The 19,755-nt window shown below is 33.3% G+C and overlaps 2 protein-coding genes across 9 annotated transcripts in view; one reads left to right on the top strand and one right to left on the bottom strand.

Moving 5' to 3' along the window:
• Window positions 1-19,755, bottom strand: part of Gnat3 (G protein subunit alpha transducin 3) — a 282,850-nt gene that overhangs the window by 187,523 nt on the left and 75,572 nt on the right. For 2 of the 3 annotated variants that reach the window (XM_047561277.1, XM_047561279.1), the window contains exons 2-3: window positions 2,149-2,258; window positions 283-360 (exon numbers count right to left, since the gene is read on the bottom strand). The gene's annotated coding sequence lies outside the window, so the exon portion shown is untranslated. The remainder of the gene's footprint in view (window positions 1-282; window positions 361-2,148; window positions 2,259-19,755) is intronic. The other variant, XM_047561278.1, reaches the window with a different exon arrangement.
• Window positions 1-19,755, top strand: part of Cd36 (CD36 molecule) — a 75,318-nt gene that overhangs the window by 38,899 nt on the left and 16,664 nt on the right. For 2 of the 6 annotated variants that reach the window (XM_047561271.1, XM_047561270.1), the window contains exons 2-4: window positions 5,768-5,871; window positions 9,834-10,042; window positions 19,099-19,259. In XM_047561271.1, coding sequence (XP_047417227.1) covers window positions 9,923-10,042; window positions 19,099-19,259 — 281 coding nt within the window. In that variant the 5' untranslated portion in view covers window positions 5,768-5,871; window positions 9,834-9,922. Of the gene's footprint in view, window positions 1-2,556; window positions 2,693-5,767; window positions 5,872-9,833; window positions 10,043-19,098; window positions 19,260-19,755 lie in introns of those variants that run through there. The other 4 variants (XM_047561275.1, XM_047561273.1, XM_047561269.1 and 1 more) reach the window with 3 other exon arrangements.

The following is a 19,755-nucleotide window of genomic DNA, read 5'->3' as shown; positions in this document are numbered from 1 at the left end:
TCTTTCAACTGCTTAGCAACTCTAACCCTATTCTGTGCTCTTGGGATTCAGAAATGAACTGAACACACATGTTGCCCTCCTCGTGGATTCTACACTTTAGCAGGTACAGAGATGGGGGAAAAAATATGTAGAAAGTTGATTGTAAAGTGTGTCCAACAGTGAAAAGTGACCTGTGGAAAGCAAAGTAGAGAAAGGAGGAGGAAGAGGCCTTTAGAAAAGGAGGATTCTAGTCAGGGGGACCAGTAGGTGGCAGATCCCTTTCAAATACTGTGTACTACTCACCTCAATTCTCACCAACTAGGTTGATTGTGTCAATCATTTCACAGTGCATATAGAAAAATCACATTCACCTTGATGGAGCTAAAAAGAAAACAATTCCTATTTAATTCCTATTCTACCTGATGCAACTAGAGCTTGGTAGCATGATTCAAACTCTAGTCTGTCTTCTAACCCTATGTGGTCTGTAAAAGAAACACATTTTTTAAGATTTATTTTTCCAAACAATTGTGTCTAAGCTGACAAGTATATTGAAATTTTTATTTTATCATTCTATTAAGTTTGTCTAATGCTGTGAGGATGTACATAAGGGTAAGTGTACCCTCACATAAAACACATCTTCTCAAAATACAGTGGAAATGAAAACCCAGCATTCTTTAAAATGGGTACAGCCTTTTGCTTCCTAATTGTTCAAGGTGTATATTTTCCTCAAAATCCATGGTTGTAGATTTGATTCAGCTCTGTGATTTCCCACTCTTGAATGCCAAGCTACTCAGTATCTGCCGTCCATGGGATTGAACACTTAACAGTTGCCTCTGGGGATGTAAATTTGATTCCTTGAACTGCTCAAGGGAATGTGTGACATTTTCCTCTCCAAGCATAGTCTAGAAGATTCGGATGGCATTAGACTACTGATTAAATAATGATCCAAGTAAGTTCAGTGTCCATTTAAGCGTCCATTGTGCATGTATTTTTTTCTGAAATATCTTTGTGTTTACATTTATTATAATTTATCCTGTCAAGTGTTTAAAATATACTCTTTAAAATAGATGTTATCTAAACTCTTGTGTTTGCAAGATGTTTTAAAATTGTCATACTGGTATGTGTCTATGAAGCATAAGAATTGTGTTTGAGAAGAAAATACTTATGTCAAAGTGCTTAAATATACCTACAAAATAGTCAAATAAGTTAAAATTGTCCTTTTTTATACTACCTTTTTGACATCACACAACCAAGATAAATGGTCATAGTTATAAGGGAATTGGCTTATGTTTCCTGAAATCTCTGTACATTGTTATTTTAAAATGCAAACACTAAATCATAATGAGAAACACTAGGAGATTTCTGTTTTCTCTAAGTGATAAGGAAATTTGAAAAATAAAATCCTTTTCTACCTACGTTTATGACTTCTTAGTTACTTTAAAATAAATATTCAGTAAAAACACTCCAGAAAAACAAAAGCAATGCTTGAGGTGGGGGAAGTGTTTGGGGTTCCTTTGCAGTTGTACTGTGCTGCTTGCAAACGAAAAGAATCATGTATAACATGCACAGCGGAGACAACACAAGTGACATAAGGATAAGGGCTGGTTTAAATATAATCTAATAAACTAAATATATTTCTGCTCATTATTCTTAGGTTACTTTATTTCAAGAATGACTTGTAGGCATTTATCCAGCTGACTTATCCAATATATGCCAGTTTAACTTTCTGAAGATTTTAACCATGTGATACTGAGAATTGCTTTGTAAGACTGGGGTCCTAACATTGAGGGGCCTGCTTTCTCCAAAGTGTAAGAACTATTTAGATTAGATATGAATATAATTCCTTTCTTTGAAAGTGAAGTGTCTTTTTTTCTTTTTATAGTAAAAGCTCATCTTCAATAGTATCTCAATTTAAATGTTATTTTATAGTGGTATTTTGGCTTCAGAATATTAAGGAATTTATTTTTTGTAGAAGGATTTTGCTGTGCTCATGAAACTTTTCTAAAACCAACAGAATGATAAACAGTTAAGAAGTTCCAGCTAGAACAATGGGCTATTTCCCTTTTTAAAGACTGTTTGTCATCCTGGTTAACTGACAGTCTCCAGCTGTTTTCAAAATTATTAATCTCACAGTACTTCAGATTAATAGTGTATACTATAGAAGAATACCTTTTCTTTCAACTTCATCAGATGAGCTTGGAAGTTCAATCTTGTCAGGCAAGTGAGAATATGATCATGTTCCCCACGTTCCCCTTTTTACTCCCATCTTTGTTCAGCATCTGGAAAAATGATTGTGTAGTAAAACACATTAGGGGTGGCTCAGCAAATCAGTTCCTTTTGTTTCTCTGACCTCTGACTTACTTGGATGGGAAGATGGCCAAATTGAGGGTGGAGGGGAGTACTGCTGACTATCTCAGATATAGGTAATGGGTCTTTAGCAGACCTTAAAAATAGACCCATCCCAGTAGCGTGATATGTGTGGGTTTCTTTTTTTTTTTCCTTTTTTTTTTTTTCAGTTCCTCTGGCAGCAAACCACACACTGGGATCTGACGTTGTAGGGTTTTTTTTAAAAGCATATTTAAACTCTCACACACATAGGCAATGAGGGTTTCAGGGTAGGATTTTTCTGCAGTATGCCATTTGGTCCTATTAAGAATTGTCTGTTCAAATGTTGGAGTATTTGACTGAAAATTCCTTAATAACTCTTTTAAAGGTAAGTCATGATTTTTCTTTAAATAGAAAAGATCAAGAAATTTTCCATTTTCCAAATGATGGAAGAAGATACTACTATATAAATACTCCAGAGAAATTGTAGAGAAGGAACAACAAAGAGTAGTTACTGTTTTCTTAATGTATCTAGGTTTTATTTTAAAATCTGTTTTGTGTTGTTTCCTTAATTGTGACTCTTGCTACATTTTATGCTTAAATATTGAAACTGATCAATGACCAATGACATTTTATTTCTGGATATTTTGTGTCTTTATCCTTAAACATTTATTTGTTAGCATTTAAAATGATTTATAATCCAAATGAAAGCAGAATTTTAATTTTATACTTAGGCTATTTATATATGACATTCAATTAGGTTGAAGATAAAAATGAAAAGTTTTCAAAAATGACTTGCAACCCTTATGTCAACAATCTTTATACTGTGCAATTGTTGACTATAGTCATTAACTTGTCTCATTTTCAATTTGAATGACATACATTTTGGTGAACCTGACTTTGTCTACATGGTTAAATGCAATGTATGTTTTGGATATGTACGTAAGCATTTTTTTTTATTGAAATCTGATGCTGCAATTTCTGCTAGGAATGGTAAAATATATCTATTTTAGATAATGATCTGAAATTAAAATTTAGTAACAAAAATAAGCCAGAATTAATACTTTTACAATTCATAAAGCTAATTGTAAACATTAATGAATTGTCTTAAATAATTATACTATATGTAGAAGACAAGCCATTCTGAATAAATTAATTAAAAGGATCAATTATGAGTAATTTTATAAATAACTATAAATGGCATAAATTCCTTGTAGAAAATTTCAGTTTCTATAATTATCAAGTTATATATTGAAAGATGATTTTTAAAGATTTTTCTGGTCTTTCTCATCCTTTTCTATATTGTTCTAATTTATAATGACTTTTGAAGCTGAAAGAAAATATTACTTTAAATATGAATGTGCTAGGAAACCAAAATGAAATCTCTAAAATTTTTTGTTATATAGAGAATCCAGTGGATCCTTGGGATTAATAAGAAAAAAAATGTAAAAATCTTCTAATCTCTTCAAATCATTATTGAACCAGAACAATAAACTAAATTCAGAACCATCAGATAACAGGTTAACCTGGAAGAAATATTAAGATAACAATGGGAGAGGTACTTGCACAGATTGTACTGAAAATATAGGAATTGACCTTAGAGATTATATTTATTTTCCTTATTTTTATGAAATATTGGCAGTGTTCACTCCAATTCATTTGATGTGTGTTGTTTTCTACTTCCAGAAAGAACTAATTCTGTAACTATTGTCTAATTTGATCACAAGATGTTTTAGTTCACTGGACCAGGATATGGCTAAAACTTTCAAGTAGCATGTTCTAAGCTAGTAGCTTCTTTTTCATTTATATGATATTTTAATTTCATAGATATGTCTTCATCAATATACCAAATTTCATTGTTTTGCCAATAATCATTTATTTATATAAAACATGCATTTTATTAACAATTTTAAAAATGTTTACTTGTTATAGGTGCTTAAAATTTCATAACACTTCAAAATAACATTTTCTGTGAGAATTTTTAAACATTTTTTTATTTAGTACTTGCAGCTTTACTTGATATATAATAAACTCATTGGAAAAAATTGAATCACAAGCTTCCACATGAAGACTCAGAATTGAATCTATATTTCCTAACTTCAAGTCCAGAGTTTTAACCACTGTAAACCTTTTAGTATCTTCCCATTTACAGTGAATTTTAGGTGTGGAAAAAAATAGCATTACAAAAAATAACATTTCTATCTAGGGTTCAATGATTAGGAATGGGCCTATCTAATTGTTTTTAAGTCTACATACTGAAAGAGTTATTTAAAACTTATAGTAATTCCTAGTTCATAAGTCTGTATACAGATTTAATTCTTAGAGGATCCTAAGCATATGTGAAACTAATGAATGTATTTTTGCAAGATTATCACCAAAACAAGTTTCACATTGTGATATCTGACAAGTATAATTTAGTGAGATACATTACTGTTTTATATTATACCTGTACATTTTTTCTCCTGTTTTTAGCCTTCATATATTCTGTTGGGCTGCAAATGCAAATGTGTGTCAAAGGATTGTGGTAACTTCAGTTTAGGACAAAATGTTGGAAGCCTCCTTATTTCATTATTTAAAATTTTGGGGATGACGCAGAGCCTAAATGAGGGACAACAATTGTAGCTCTTTGAATTGTCTTTATAGCTGAAGATTATGCAGGCAATTTAATTAGAGTTCTACCTCTAAATATAAGTCTATGAAAACTGACCTAATCATCTCACTTCCACATGATAAAACAGCCAGATTCAAATGATTGATTTGCACCTATTTCTACTATTTTAGATTAAAATGTATACCACCCATGTTTAAGTAACCATGGATTTGTAAACACACAAATATGGTATAGGATAAGAGTATAAAAAGAATTTAATTTTAAAAATTAACATCTATACTTATATTCAATTTGATCACCCCCAGTAACTCCATAAGTTGGGTTTTATGGGCATTTTTTTTTTTTTTTTTTTTTTGGTGTTGGGAAGAGTGTACTAAAGATCAATAGTGGAAAGTGGAGATATGTGGTCTTGCTTTATACCTTAAGAAAAAATGAAGGAAGTTTGAAGGACTAAATAGGAAATTTCAGATATCCTCTGATCAATTAAAACAAAAATGTCATTCAGGTCCTGGCACTTATTTCTGGTACAAGTACCCTAGAAATGTGAAACTTTCATATTTCACCATTGGTATTCCAGTGAATGTTATCTCTAGGTCACATCTTTTCTAGGTGGAGTGTCCCAGGGAGCAGAGTTTTAACCACACATACAAATGATTATGGATTCTCTGAGGATTTGATCTAATACTCTGGCCTATTTGCTAGAGAGGCTTCTTTTAACAGTCTACCACTGACTTTGTGAAATCTCAGTTTCTATCATGTTCCCAATATAGTAGAAGAGTATTTTGCTTAAGTTCATTATAGCAACACTGTCAATCTGACACACAAAAATTATTTTTCCTCCTTCTTTCAAAGACAGCCCAAGGGACTAGAATCCACTCACAATTCTACAAAAGGAGTCTATTTATAACCTATAAACTGAATAGGAGGCAACTGATCTACCTATAGATTCAAGAAAGGTATGTAATTAGTGATACCTTCAAAGATACCCTTCCGTTCTCTTTCTACTTTACATAAGTTTCTGTGTTTGTGATCCACCTTCTTCATTTGAGGTCTAAAGCAAAAAGCAAGCTATCAATATTGTGTCCAACTCTCATAAAGGGCAAATAGTAAAAAAGAGCCAATGAAATTAATGAGCTATTTTAATATGTAAGGAGCTGTGTTATTGAGAAAACAGTATGATGGATCCAAATTTAATGTGCCTGAATAGCTAAATGTGATGAAAAGAAACAAGCTACACTTTTTCTCTGAAGTTAATTTTGGGTTTTTAGAAAGCTCCTGACTTGAATGTGCCATGTTACTTGAATTTTCAAGGACTTGGTGAGTGTCTTACATAGCATGTTCAGTCCTTCTCTGCCTCAAGTGAATAAAACTCTTTTGAGCTGGGCCTGGTGGTGTACACCTGTTATCCCAGCTACTTGGGGGACTGTGGCAGGAGAAACACAAATTCGAGGTCCCCTGGGCAACTTCATGAGACATTGTCTCAAAATTAAAAATGGGTGGGGCTGGGGCTATAGTTCAGTGGTAGAATACTAACCCACCACGTGTGAAGTCCTGGGTTCAATCCACAGTACCTGGGGAAGAAAAAGTCACCAACTGTATAGTATGCAGCATCAGGATAAAGTCTGATTATACTAGCAAAGCATCATTACTCATGGTGTCAGGGCACTGAAGGGTAATAAATGGACCTAAAGATGTCATGTGTTTCATATTCTTAAAGGGAAATAAAACAACCTTATATCAAGGTAGTAAAAGTTAATCAAGTCATCAAACATTTGAACAAGTGGAAAAGCTTAACTCTTATTCTCTTAAATATCAGTAAGTGTTTGAAATGTTAGAGTAGTACATTTTTATGTGTGATAAGACCAATGTTAAACTCAAAGTTGTCCAGCTATGTGATTCAACTGAATACATTACTTGATACTTCTGTTTTCTAATGAACTTTACTCAGTTGAAGTGGGAGGTATACACTGTCTCACTTCAGTTTTAAGTTCAAAGCAGACACAATCCAGGGAACAGCCAAGCCTGCCCACTGCTTAACATATCTGGGCTCAAAGTTCATACAGTCATAAGAATTATTCTCCAGGCACCAGCAGGTACAGCTCCCTGGGTTCCCAGTGGTGCTCTTGTAATTTTCTATCCCTTGCATAAATTCTTTTATATAGTGTGTGAGACTTGATAAATAAGGAAGAATGGTTCTGGAAAAAGTCAGATTTACAGGTTGTGTCATAGAACTCAAAAAGGGGTTAATCTATGTACATATATCTGCTTTAAGCAGAATGTGATTTTTGTTTTTAAATAATTGTAACTCAAATCATTTTCTATTTCACCTATGGTGTTGGAAATTACATTAATACTAAATAAATAACATTAGTGAAGTTCATATTGGACATAATGTTCCAAAAGAGATTACTAAATCTTTGAGTTATACTGCTTTTACATAGATTCATATTAAGTTTACAAAATTGGAACTAGACTTGGGATTTGGGGCCTCATTGTTTTTAATGGCCTCAAAAATCCATAGGTTCTTACAGAACTTCTCCTGCCTGAAGCTTTCTAAGGGTAAGAAAGGACAGAGGCAGAAGTGGAGACCAAGCGAGGAATGAGGGCCTCTGGGTTGTCACTACTGCTGCATGAACTTAGTCACAGGACTCTTGGTCTTCTGTGCAAGGGTTGAGCAAAGAACTAGTTCAGAACTGAGGTTAAAGACTGCTGATCCTGCCTTAAGTCTCAGATCTACAAATGATGAAACCGAGGTGTCCAGAGATTAAGTGGCTTGTCCGTGGTCATCTAGCAAGAGTGGAGAGTCAGTCTGGTTGATTCTCCAGTCTCCTGATGCAATTGTATAAGATTGGATTCCTGTGTTTTGATTGCTACCTTAAGTATAATTTGCAGATATGATTATTGATCTACACCATACAAAACACCAGAATATTTTCTATTTAGCAAAGACTTCAGTTGCTTAAAATATTGCTTCAAGAAAAGTTTAAGTGCCTTATAATTATACTTTGCAAAGGATATTCTGTTTGATAATATTCAGTCCTTATGAGCCTTAAATAACTTGTTCCATTACATTATGACAATCCTGGTCAGAGCCATAGGAGGTCGCTTATTGCATGAATTGAAAGGACAGAGAAAGCTATTCTTCCCATTCCATCCACAAACAATTACTAAAAACCAGCTTCACTTGTTCAGTGAGACATAAAATTTCACTATAAAAATAAATCACTTGTTTTGGAATGTTTCCCATTTGCTTTGGAATAAACTTGTGACACTAATGAATTATTCAAGTGTCTTAGGAACAAGGGCCTCAGTGTGAATGGAATGTGTGATTCCTATGATTTCCAGTGGGAGTATTCGAGGCAGGAGGGAGTAGGTAAAGGAAAATCCCAAGAGGTAAGAAAGAGTAAATAAAATTTGCCAAGAAAAAAAAAATCATTCCATTTATATTTCTCCATTTGGGGGAAAAAGTCTTACTTCTTTCCATTTTGTTCTTAGTTGCAAAAGGAATTTTTTTTTTAAATGAAATGGTCTTCAAGTGGAAATGAACATCAATAAAATCATGAGTGATCCTTCTATTACAACAAATATGTGAAGGGAAAACCTGAGGCTGAGACAAAACATACTTGTTATTGTTAATATGCTGGCAAATTGGCAAATGTACTTTGTTTGCCTCTTTTTTTTTGGTTATCACCTTTGTTCTGTTGGAATCTATGTTTGCCTTGGTCACATGCATTTGGAAGTAAAGAATATTTGTTTGTAAGCCACAATGCACATTCTGACTATACAACAGAGGCAAGTCCATCATAAAAAAAGTCATAGCTCAAATAAAAGTTTTTAATATTAATCAGAAGTGGCATATTCGTTTTATTGCAACATGATCCACTCATCCATGAATTGTTTCCTTCCTATCTTTATGAAATAACCAGATACTATATAATACCACCACAAACTAGATTGACAAGGTGAAATACATAAAACGAGTTGATTTAATAGAAGTTGTATGAAACACCACACATGACAAAACAGTATTGCAGTTGAATGTTAAAAAACAAAACAAAACAAAAAAAAAAACACTGACTAGTAAAACAATGCCTGTCATTAAACACAATATCTTCCATATTTTATGTCTTTTAAATTCTTCCTACCTCTAATCTATTCAAGTTGTTGACAGTGAAATTGAAAATGAAATGCATTTTAAATAACTAAGTGCTTTCCAGTTTATAAGATAAACATTTCAAGAGGAATCAACTCAATGTTCATGTAAATGTGATTCTCTTAAGTTATAATTATGTACTAGAGAGTCTCCTAGTATTTTCTGATAATATACTGTCCCATACTTACCCATACTTTGTTTTAACAGGTAGCTTATAAATGATTAGAAGTATTGATTCTTTCTGATAATCATCAGATTATTTCCTGTAAAACACATATCTTGCTGTTTGTGAATAAGGTATAGTCACATCTGTTACCTTGTATGAGTTAGCATTCAGATGGAGAAAACCCCCGGTTCAGTCACACTGAGTGCAGGAGAATTCCTGGAAGGGAGTAGAGGGCTGTGTTTGGGTGCAGAACATAGATAAGGGGTGCGGTTTCTAGGAAGCATCTCGGGCTGAGGCAAAGAGGATGAGGGTATGAGTGCATAAACAGTCTCCTTATATAAGACTTCAGCATGGTAATCAGCCACAGGAAGAAAACTAAGAAGAATTTCCAAGAAATGTTCTAACATGATTATTACTATCATTGGTAGGGAGTTAGGTGCCAGAGAAGGAGAAGGGCTTGGAAATCAGTTTGGTAAAACTAAAAAGTATTTGTTTTGTTTATAGATGGCAAAGTCACATTTCAATTTTGTTTTCTTTGTACTTTGATCTTTTTGTGCTGATATTTAAGTTTCTGTTTTATGATCTCTCTCTCATGATAGAACCACACCTCGTAGAAAACACGTTAATCATACCTGAGAGTTTGAAAGAAACAGGTGCTTAACCTCAATTCTTCTCCTGCATAAGAAAAATGGGCTGTGACCGGAACTGTGGTCTCATCGCTGGGGCTGTCATTGGTGCAGTCCTGGCTGTGCTTGGAGGTATTCTAATGCCAGTTGGGGATATGCTTGTTGCGAAGACGATTAAAAAGGTACAAGTAGTCTAATATTTTTTGCCAATGGGATTGGTTGTATCTTGTTTCTTTTTTTGCTTTGGGTCCCCTTTTTATATTTTATGGTAATTGCTAATATTGTGCCTTCAACACGAAAGTAATTATCAATTTCTGCAACTCTACTTGATAAAGTGACCTTGAGTGAAATGTGACAAGTGATCAACATGAATACATTGCTATCTTAAATTTAAATAACAAATTCTGATAAAACTATCTATAGGTATGTAGGTTAGTAGAAATAATTATTTTTAATTATATCCAAAGTGCATGTTTACATGATTTTGAATGAGAAAAAATTATGTTGTAGGGGGATATTCATCATAATAATTACATTTTGGTTAATACTGAGAAAAGTAGAACTTTTAAACTTCGTTTACTATCATAGTAGGAAGTTTTGGTAAACTGGTAAACTGCTTTTTGTAGTATAATCTCAAGTATTGTCTAAGGTTTATATTTGACTCAAAGTACAATACTGATTGACTCAAAATTTCAGGAAAACATTTCAGGAACATGTTATTTATGTAGGACATGGCTCAGAATATATCGACAAACTGTAGTTTTAACTAAAATTAGTAATTTGGTCAACAGGATTTGCACAAATATCATCTGCCACTCTAATTCATTCCAATTAGCCTCACACTTTCCAGAAATTAAGTGATGGAAGACAGAATAAGAGAAAGCAGATCTGCAGAAATCCTTAACCAGGTATGACTCAAGGAGTTTGGAAATAGAGGTTTAAAAAGATATTAAGCTGTCAAGGACAAGGTAAAATGAAGAACAGGCACCATTGTGAACTTGAGGGTTTCTGTACTGCCCAGAGGCATGAATGTTCATTGGGAGTGGAGGAACAGAATGCTGGCCAACTAAAACATATCAGAACACTGGCTTCAGCTTTCAGCCTGGCTATTGTCCCAGCACCCTAGACAGAGGGTTAGTAAGTGTGGTGCACAGTGCAGAGAAATGGGAGTTGAAATAGGTTAGACCTATTCATTTATTCTGCAACGTCTGATATTACCAAGACCTTTGTGTCTCTCATACATGCTTCCATGTTTAACATCCTGAAATATAAACAATTATATTTTATTTCCCTGATACACTGACTTAATTGACAAATTAACATGAAAACTGATTTCAAATGTAGTTACTCATGACGAGAAGTTACTTTGATTTTTCTTTAGCAAAAAATGCTTAAGGCTTTAAAGTTAGAAATCTTCTCTGTGTACTATTATTGCTGTTGTCTTACTATAAAACTAGGGTATTCTTAAGGTAATTCCTATATTTGCATCCTATTTGCTTAATAGTAATCTGGTCATTTGTATCTCTTGTATTGCTAACATACTGCAGATCTTCAGTTTCATATGTTTAACCAAAATATATATTATTATAATATGTGAATATATAATTATAATATAGGTTATACATTATATTGTATATAAATACATATTATAAATTGAACCATATCCTCTGTCTTGGAATTCCCAGGTTTATTGATAGTGTATTTTTTTTTTTTTTCATCAGGGATTGAACCCAGGGTTACTTAACTACTGAGCTGCATCCCCAGCCTTTCTAAATTTTTTATTGAGACAGGGTCTTCCTAAGTTTCTCAGGGCCTCACTAAGTTTCTGAGGCTGACTTTGAACTTGCAATTATTATAGTATTTTTTATATAGGTCAGTGAGACTGACAAGTATTGGTGAAGTGAGATTTGTCTAACAGTAATATGGAATTACCATCACTCCAACACACAGTATGCTCCATAATCTGTGCTTTTCACCAGGATCTTCTGCTAAAATGGAAACAGTTTCTATGTTACCAGATTATGATGTATCTTTTGGAAAAGTTTTTGGAATAAACTCACTCTCCAATGTAAAGCATTTTAGACTTTTTCTTATACATTATCAATGATCAATAGCTGAGTACTGATCTTCTAATTTTTTTTCTTTGTGAAACAAAATGAGTGCATACACTATTAGATGATATATAAGTGCTAACATCTATTTTAAGCTAATTGTCTAGTATTTATCACTAAGCTTATAAGTAGTCATGAGAAAATTTTATGGCATTAAAATGTACTTTTGTATAATAATTGAAAAACTAAAATTTTATCTCAAGTTTAAGATATAACTAAGAAAAATACATCTTACAGGGAAAAAAATAATAGACCTGTGAGATTCTAGAATTGAATTGTGTATGATATGGAAAAATGATATTTAGAAAGAGAAATCTGAGTAGTCAATAAACTTTGGGAAGAAAGAGGAACTTGAGTTGGATTTTGAAGAAGTACCAAATTTTGAAAGTCCAGAGGATTAAAGCAAAGTTGTCAGACTAATTAACAGCATTGAAAAAAATTTGTGGAAAAGCAACTAGATACAGTGATGAGGGAAGAAGGTAGCAGATGTGATAAGAAATGCAGCTTTGGATTAGATTTAAGCTTTAAACATAAGACAGAAGAATATTTAGTTGCTATACTATGAAATGGTAGTTGATGTATTTTTTTCAGTAAGATGTAACAAAACCTGCATTATTTAGGAATTGGTATTGCCAAAAGACTAGCCTTCTTTTGTGTGTATGCTAAGTGTTCCCTGTATAAAAAAAAAATAATCTTCACAGATTATAAAGTGAGATTATATTACCCATTTTATAAGTAAAAATCCTTACATCAGTTGACTGAGTTGGTGGAGTCAGTTTCCAAACATCAGCAATCTGAGCCTAGATAATACATAGTCATTTATGCTATGCTTATACAATAGAAAGGGTTGTGATGTGAAAAGACAAAAGAGGAAATACAAAAAACTACGTGGGACATGGTCACTTTTAAGGAAAACTTAAGATTCACTTTTAGAAAGATACTTGAATAAAAAAGGTACATTATAAAACCAAAGGTACTCTGGTCTACTGTAGTGAAGTACATAAACAAAATTTGTGGATGATGGGATGCAACAGAAGTTTGGATAGAACGACTGAATCAGAGAGTAGAGCAAAAATAAGGAACCACAGTCCAGTTGAGTAAATAATAGAACTATGTACCTCAGGAAGAGAGGTTCAACAAGTGGTTTGATACGATCTCTATATTTCAAAGGTCAGACCTCTTGATCATTGCTGTTAAGATCACAGGTAACACTAAACACTAGATTTATTTTCTAGAGAGTTTGAGAATAAAAAAGCAGAATTACTGTAAGAATATTTTACATAATCAGAGGAGGACAAAATCGGGAAAAAAGTGATTTTATATGAAGAAATAGAAATAAGAGCATTGTTTCTTAGAAGTTAGTAAGAAGTCAGAACTCAAGAAAATAAAGAATAAAATGTTTTCTGGCTGATGGAAGTTAGGGAAATAAGTGCGATCTTTTGCAAGTCAAAAGAGAGAAATACAAATGCAGATTCAAGGAGGAGGAGTTACTAAACTGAAATTGAGTGGAAGACGGAGTTTCAGAGAACCGTTGAAGGATAGTTTCTGTTGTATACTCACCACATCCATAGCCTAAGACCCATCATCAGATGGGTCTTTACCTGCAGTGGTAAAGGTCTGTGGCACATTTAAGGCTAAGTTTGATTTTGCTCTCGGGCTTCCGTATGAACACACTGACCTTACCAATGTAGGTAGTATAAATGAGCTGTGAAGCTCAGGATGCAGCTAGTGGGAGGGATGAACTTAGCATGTGTGAAGTCCTGGGTTCAATCCACCATCCTCCCAAAAAGAAGTTAGAACTTTTCATTTGTTAACATAAGATAGTTGCATTTTTCTTTAGTTTATAAAACGAGTTTTAAAATTATATTAACCTATGTATATCTTTGGCATATAGTAAAAGCCAAACCACTGAATTTTGTGTCTCATCCCTGTCTTGGAACATTCAGAGTTCTCTTGTTAAATTAACAAATATTTAAGAATTTTAGTACTGGTGAATTCTTATTTGCTTATCATTGAAACTCATTAAATACTCTTCAGTTAATAGCAAATTGAGAAAGCTACAACTAATATACAAGTATTGTTTTGAAAAAGATTAAAATGTTTGAAAAAGATCAGAAAATTATCTCCCATTGTTTTATAAAGCATAGAGTTGGAGCTCTATGATAGTTTCCTATTTTAAAAGATGACACTCTGACATTATTTGAAATAGTCTAAAATAGTCCAGAAATACTCTAATTTATTTTATTTTTGCTCTTTATTTGTAAAGGATATTTTCTGGAGACTTCATGCATTTTATAGCTAAAAATCTTTCAACCAGTATTATTTAGTATAATCCCTAATAGATTTGTACAGAGCTAGTAGGTTAATGCAATCTTTCTAGATGGACTAAAAGTCAATAGCATGAGATTCCATGAATGTACAAATTACCAAAGCACTTTAAAAAGTTCAAAGTTCTAAACTTGGAATGGAAACACCATTTGACCCAGCTATCCCACTCCTTGGCCTATACCCAAAGGACTTAAAATCAGCATACTACAGAGATACAGCCACATCAATGTTCATTGCTGCTCAATTCACCATAGCCAGATTGTGGAACCAACCTAGATGCCCTTCAGTTGATGAATGGATAAAGAAACTGTGGCATATTTATACAATGGAATATTACTCCGCAATGAAGAATGATAAAATTATGGCATTTGTAGGCAAATGGTCGAAATTGGAGAATATCATGCTAAGTGAGATAAGCCAATCTCAAAAAATTGATCTCGCTGATAAGCGGATGAGGACTTATAATGGGGGGTGGGAGGGGCTAGCATTAGGTTTAGGGTTAGGTTTAGAGTTAGGCTAAGGAGAGCGGTAAGAATGAAGGAAAGAAGGACTGTGTAGAGGGAAAAGAGGGGTGGGAGGGGTGGGGGGGAGGGGAAAAATAAACATCATTACCCTATGTAAACGTAAAAAAAAAAAAAAAGTTCAAAGTTCTGCAACCATTTGCAAGATTTGATGCTTAATATTGTTAATCATGTGATAAAGTGTTTAATGAATATTTCATAACAAATATAATTTTAAATGAATTAAAATTTACTTTTTCCTATGATATAAACTATAAAACATCAAGACAAAATTAAAGCTTCTATTAAAAGATTAATATTTCATTATAATTCAAGTTTACTATCATTTACTTCCCCATTCTTGAAAATAACACTCCAAGAACTTGTTCAAAAACACCTTAGGATAAAATGCATTGGAAATTTATTTATTAGAAGGACTAGACTTTTAATAGTCATGTAAGTTTTTCTGTTACTTTTAATAAAATACAATTGTGTTGTTTCCAGACATGATAAAGTATCCTTTTTCACAGTATCATACAGCTCAAATGTGTGAAGCATTAATCATTGAAGATGATAAATTTATATTATATTTAATGACAAGATAAATATTCAAAAAGTTTTGAATTCAAATAATGACATAGAAAAGGATTAAACCGTATATACCTACAAAAATATACTCCAGGATATTTTACCAAATTTTATACTGGATTTTAATTGGAAATGAAAATCTGAAACTGAACTCTCAGCACAACTATTGCTAATATTCTAATTCATTCTCTTTCAGTGTGCACTCATAATGCAGAAATGTGAGAAATTTTTTAAATGAGAAAACTGTACTGTTTAGGCCAGTTAATGAGTAAATTGCAGTTCTGGGTAAGGAGGATGGGGGCTATTTTCAGTGTGCATCTGCTCTTTCAGGAAGTGTTTAAATGAAGAAGGAATAAATATAAAATGATCATTATCAGAAAAATGTGTCCCAGGACATTGCATGACTTACTGGCAATGGATTAGACAGTAAATACTATTAACCAAGTGGTTAATGCAGTGTGGGAGCTAAATGATGATAGTTGTCCCTCTACAGAGTGGACTGGATCTGCATAACACTAATGGCTAGTACTCATTGAATGTCTGCTGTGGACTGACACTGTCCTAAATGCTATACTTATTAATCAACTTGTGAGGATAAATATTTAAATCATATGAAAAGGTCAGTAGTCAACTTGTTTTCACTTTCAAGAATACAAGGTGAAATATGGTTCCATCTAATATTATCATCCTCACTTTCTAAATAAAGAAGCTGTGATACAAAGAAATTAAATAACTGCCCACAATTTAAATGTTCAAGTGTCCAAACTGGGTCAAGCTCCTAGCATCTGGTACCACAGTTTAGTCACTGCACTGTTAGAGCAGGGTAGATACAGCAGGAGTTTATCTCATACATAGATTCAAATCTGCTGTGCCTGGTTCTCTTAGTACTTTGTAAGGTCCTTGAGAAATGAGACAACATGTTTTCTGCCTTGGTGCTCTATGTATTCCACAGAGAGTACATCAAGGGCATTTTAATAATTATGTTAAATTTGCCAACTATGTCAGAGTACTGTTTTCATGCAACAGCAATAATCAAGTGAATATATAGAAGATATTAAAGTCCCATACATTTGCTTTCAAAGTAGCACAGAAGAATAGAAGTTTCGAGTGAGGTCAATGGCTTCCAATACAGCTAGAGATCATGCCATGTGAGAATGCTTAAGTTAGAATCTAGTCCCCACATATTTAACCTCAGCAGTGAATACTGACTTAGCTAAGTGAGAGGATCCTAAATTATGTTTCTTTTCCTGTATACCTGGTTAACAGCTTTGTACTTCAAATTTAGTGAAAGATTTCCAAATAGGTTAGATAGTCCAATCCAATTTAATTTAAAATCATTTTTTTAATTCACAAAGAACATATAAAATATCTTGCCTCTTTTAAAAATAGAGGAATAGGTAGTATTCTTGGCATTCAATAAGCAGCTATACAGTTTTATAACATATTTAGTAGAATTAGCATCAGAGGAACTGCTTTCCTATTTTGCCTACTCCAACATTTGTCTTTAAGATTTCTATAACACCATGACTTGTTCAAAGATTGGAGTGAAAAGACCTGATTTCTTCATTATCTGATACAAAGTTGGCATGTGACATTGAATGACATATCTGTTTTGCTTAGATCCATTCTCTTTTTTTTGAAAATTAGATGGTTTTATTCTTAACTGCTGATAATTTGATGTGTTCATTTCCACTTTTTATGTTTCAACTTTTCCATTGTAAAGATATATCTCCAGAAACAAGGCAAAATGACTTATAGCCTTTAAGAAAAAAGCATGATACACATCCAGTGTGTTTTTGGACTTAGAGGCACATAGATTAAAGGTAGGGAGCATTCCTTCCTGTTGGTTACATCCTGTCACAAGCCCTTCTCAATTCCATAAGAATTGAGTTCTTATCATTAAGGAATGAAATAAAACATACACCTTGAGAGTCACATGATGATAGATATTGCCCTAGGCCTTAAGTTTCATATAGTGCATGAGTAATTTTGTGTGTGTTTTCTCCCTTCATATAATCTTTTAAAATAGGAAAATGAACAGTTTTCAGCTCCCACATAGTTTTCAATTTCAACATTGACAAACATCTTTACATTTAGAAGACCAGTCATAATTTATGCAATTTTTTTTTTAATATTAGGCTTGGTGTGGAAATGAGCCTTTGGGGCACAAATAAAAGGTTCTTTAGGAACACTTTATTTTAAAAGCAATAGGGATTGGCAAAGTCACTTTAGCAACTCTTGTTGCCAGGATAAGTGGATTGCAAAAGCAGATTTTGTAACTGCATTTTAACTGGATGCCCAGTTCTTTAAAGAATTCCCTTCTTCCCTGCATTAAACAATATAATATCATGAAGATATGGAAGCTAATTTAACTTCTACCAACTATGTGCAGATAGTGACAGAAAGAAAAAATAAAAATCCAGTAATAGTACAGTGTAAAAGAGGACTAGTATAAGGTGAGGGACCAGGATTGTCTCATGATTATGCCATTATTTGCCTAGGTTAACCTCAGGCCTGTCACCTGGCTTCTCAGAGCCACAGTGTGCTTTACTGGAAAATGTGATATCTAGTGTTCCTTCCTGCTATTTTTTGAAAGATGCTTCCAGGTGAAGGAAAGAACAAAATAGATCTGGTAGTTTCTGGGTCTCTTTAACTTCATTTTCTGTGAAATCATTTTCTTCCTCTTCCTCTTGTACACTAAGGTAAATTGCAGTACTTGAACCAGGTGCTTTGTTGGAACTGCTACCAGCTATAAATGCCTTTGTTCACACTTGTTGCTATAGTTTCATAGACTTCCAGCTCTGGGAAGGAAAAATGAGGAAGGAAACTGGGAGAGCATCATGGTAACACCTTCATCTTACAAAGAAATGGACACACAAGCATTTGGTGACCTTCTACTTAGTCCCAAAGCTCACAAAGTGAAGAGGAACTAGGTTTCTAATGTAGGGTTTTAAAAACCTGTCCTTAATATATTTTCTACTTGTCTCCTTTCAGTATCAAGGGCATCAATAATTAACAGATTTCACACAAAAATTGGGCATCTTCCTTGTCTTTTTCTTTAAAGAGTAGTAATCTAATAAAGATGTATTATGCAGCTGTAATTTTTGGAGACATGAATTAATGGGGTACTGCAAATATATTAAGAGTTGAGGAAGTCATATTGAGCAAGTTTCTGAAGAGGAAAATTCATATTTGTGTTTTTCATCTATAAGCATTTATTCATTTTAATAAATGTTAAGTCACTGTCCCATCAGTTGCCCAACTTTTAAAGAGGAAAAATTTTTTTCCAATACTACTAGATTTTCTTCTCAGTTTTTGCTGTTTTTTGCCTCATCAATACAGCTACTTAGGGACAGAATATTCAACCTAATTAAGAACTTTTTGGAACAACTTTAATAAAACTTGCTTAATAAAATGTGGTACCAAGTGTTACAATATTGCTACAGCATCATTCTAAAGCTTGCCTTAAAATCAACAGTCATGGCTTCTGTATTACACTGGTTCTCTTCCTAAAAGATTAACGAAATGAGGTTGCTATAGTACGTTGAAAATATTCTGACTGCAAGCATGTGATAAAGTTGCAAAGGGTTTCAGGAGTGAGGTATTTGGGCGTGGCCCTTTTATTCCTGCTGCCTAAATGCTATAAACAAATTTCCAGAAGTGCTAGTATTTTCTACAAAGAAATAACTCAAACTTGTTTTCTTCTCTTAGGAAGTTGTCCTTGAAGAAGGTACAATTGCTTATAAAAACTGGGTTAAAACCGGCACAGAAGTTTACAGACAGTTTTGGATCTTTGATGTGCAAAATCCACAGGAAGTAGTAGTGAACAGCAGTAACATTAAGGTTAAACAAAGAGGTCCTTACACATACAGGTGAGTGAGTTCCCACAAATGAGGGGTACTATGATCTTGAGCATCATGCTACTGAGAAGCCTCCCACTTGACTTATTGCTTTGTACTGAGATTGACTTATTTCTTTGCCAAAAATATACCTTGAAATATGTTCTGCTACCTGTATAGAATACTAAAAGATACTAATACTAATACTACTAGTATAGAATACTAATAAGGATTAAATGGCTATATTTTCAATAGGTGGAATAGAGAGCCTTTAACCTTTTTAATGAACAATAAAGGGTGTGTTAGATTCGCTTTGCTTGGAGAAGCAACAGAGGGAGATGTGGAGAGGATGAGTTGAATTTAAAGTTAAATTTATGATCAATAAACTCTTCCTTGTGTAACAACTTTAAAAGGATTACTAATCAACTACAACTTGTCTCATGATACAACCAAAATAGTCTTTTTTTTTTTTTTGGTTGACTGAATGACTTAATAATGGAGAAAATACTCCTTTTTTAAAAGTTACTAC

Source organism: Sciurus carolinensis, chromosome 8, assembly GCF_902686445.1.
Source record: "Sciurus carolinensis chromosome 8, mSciCar1.2, whole genome shotgun sequence".
Taxonomy (NCBI): domain Eukaryota; kingdom Metazoa; phylum Chordata; class Mammalia; order Rodentia; family Sciuridae; genus Sciurus; species Sciurus carolinensis.
Note: the sequence above shows the minus strand (reverse complement) of the source record. Positions and strands in the feature narration are given on the sequence as shown.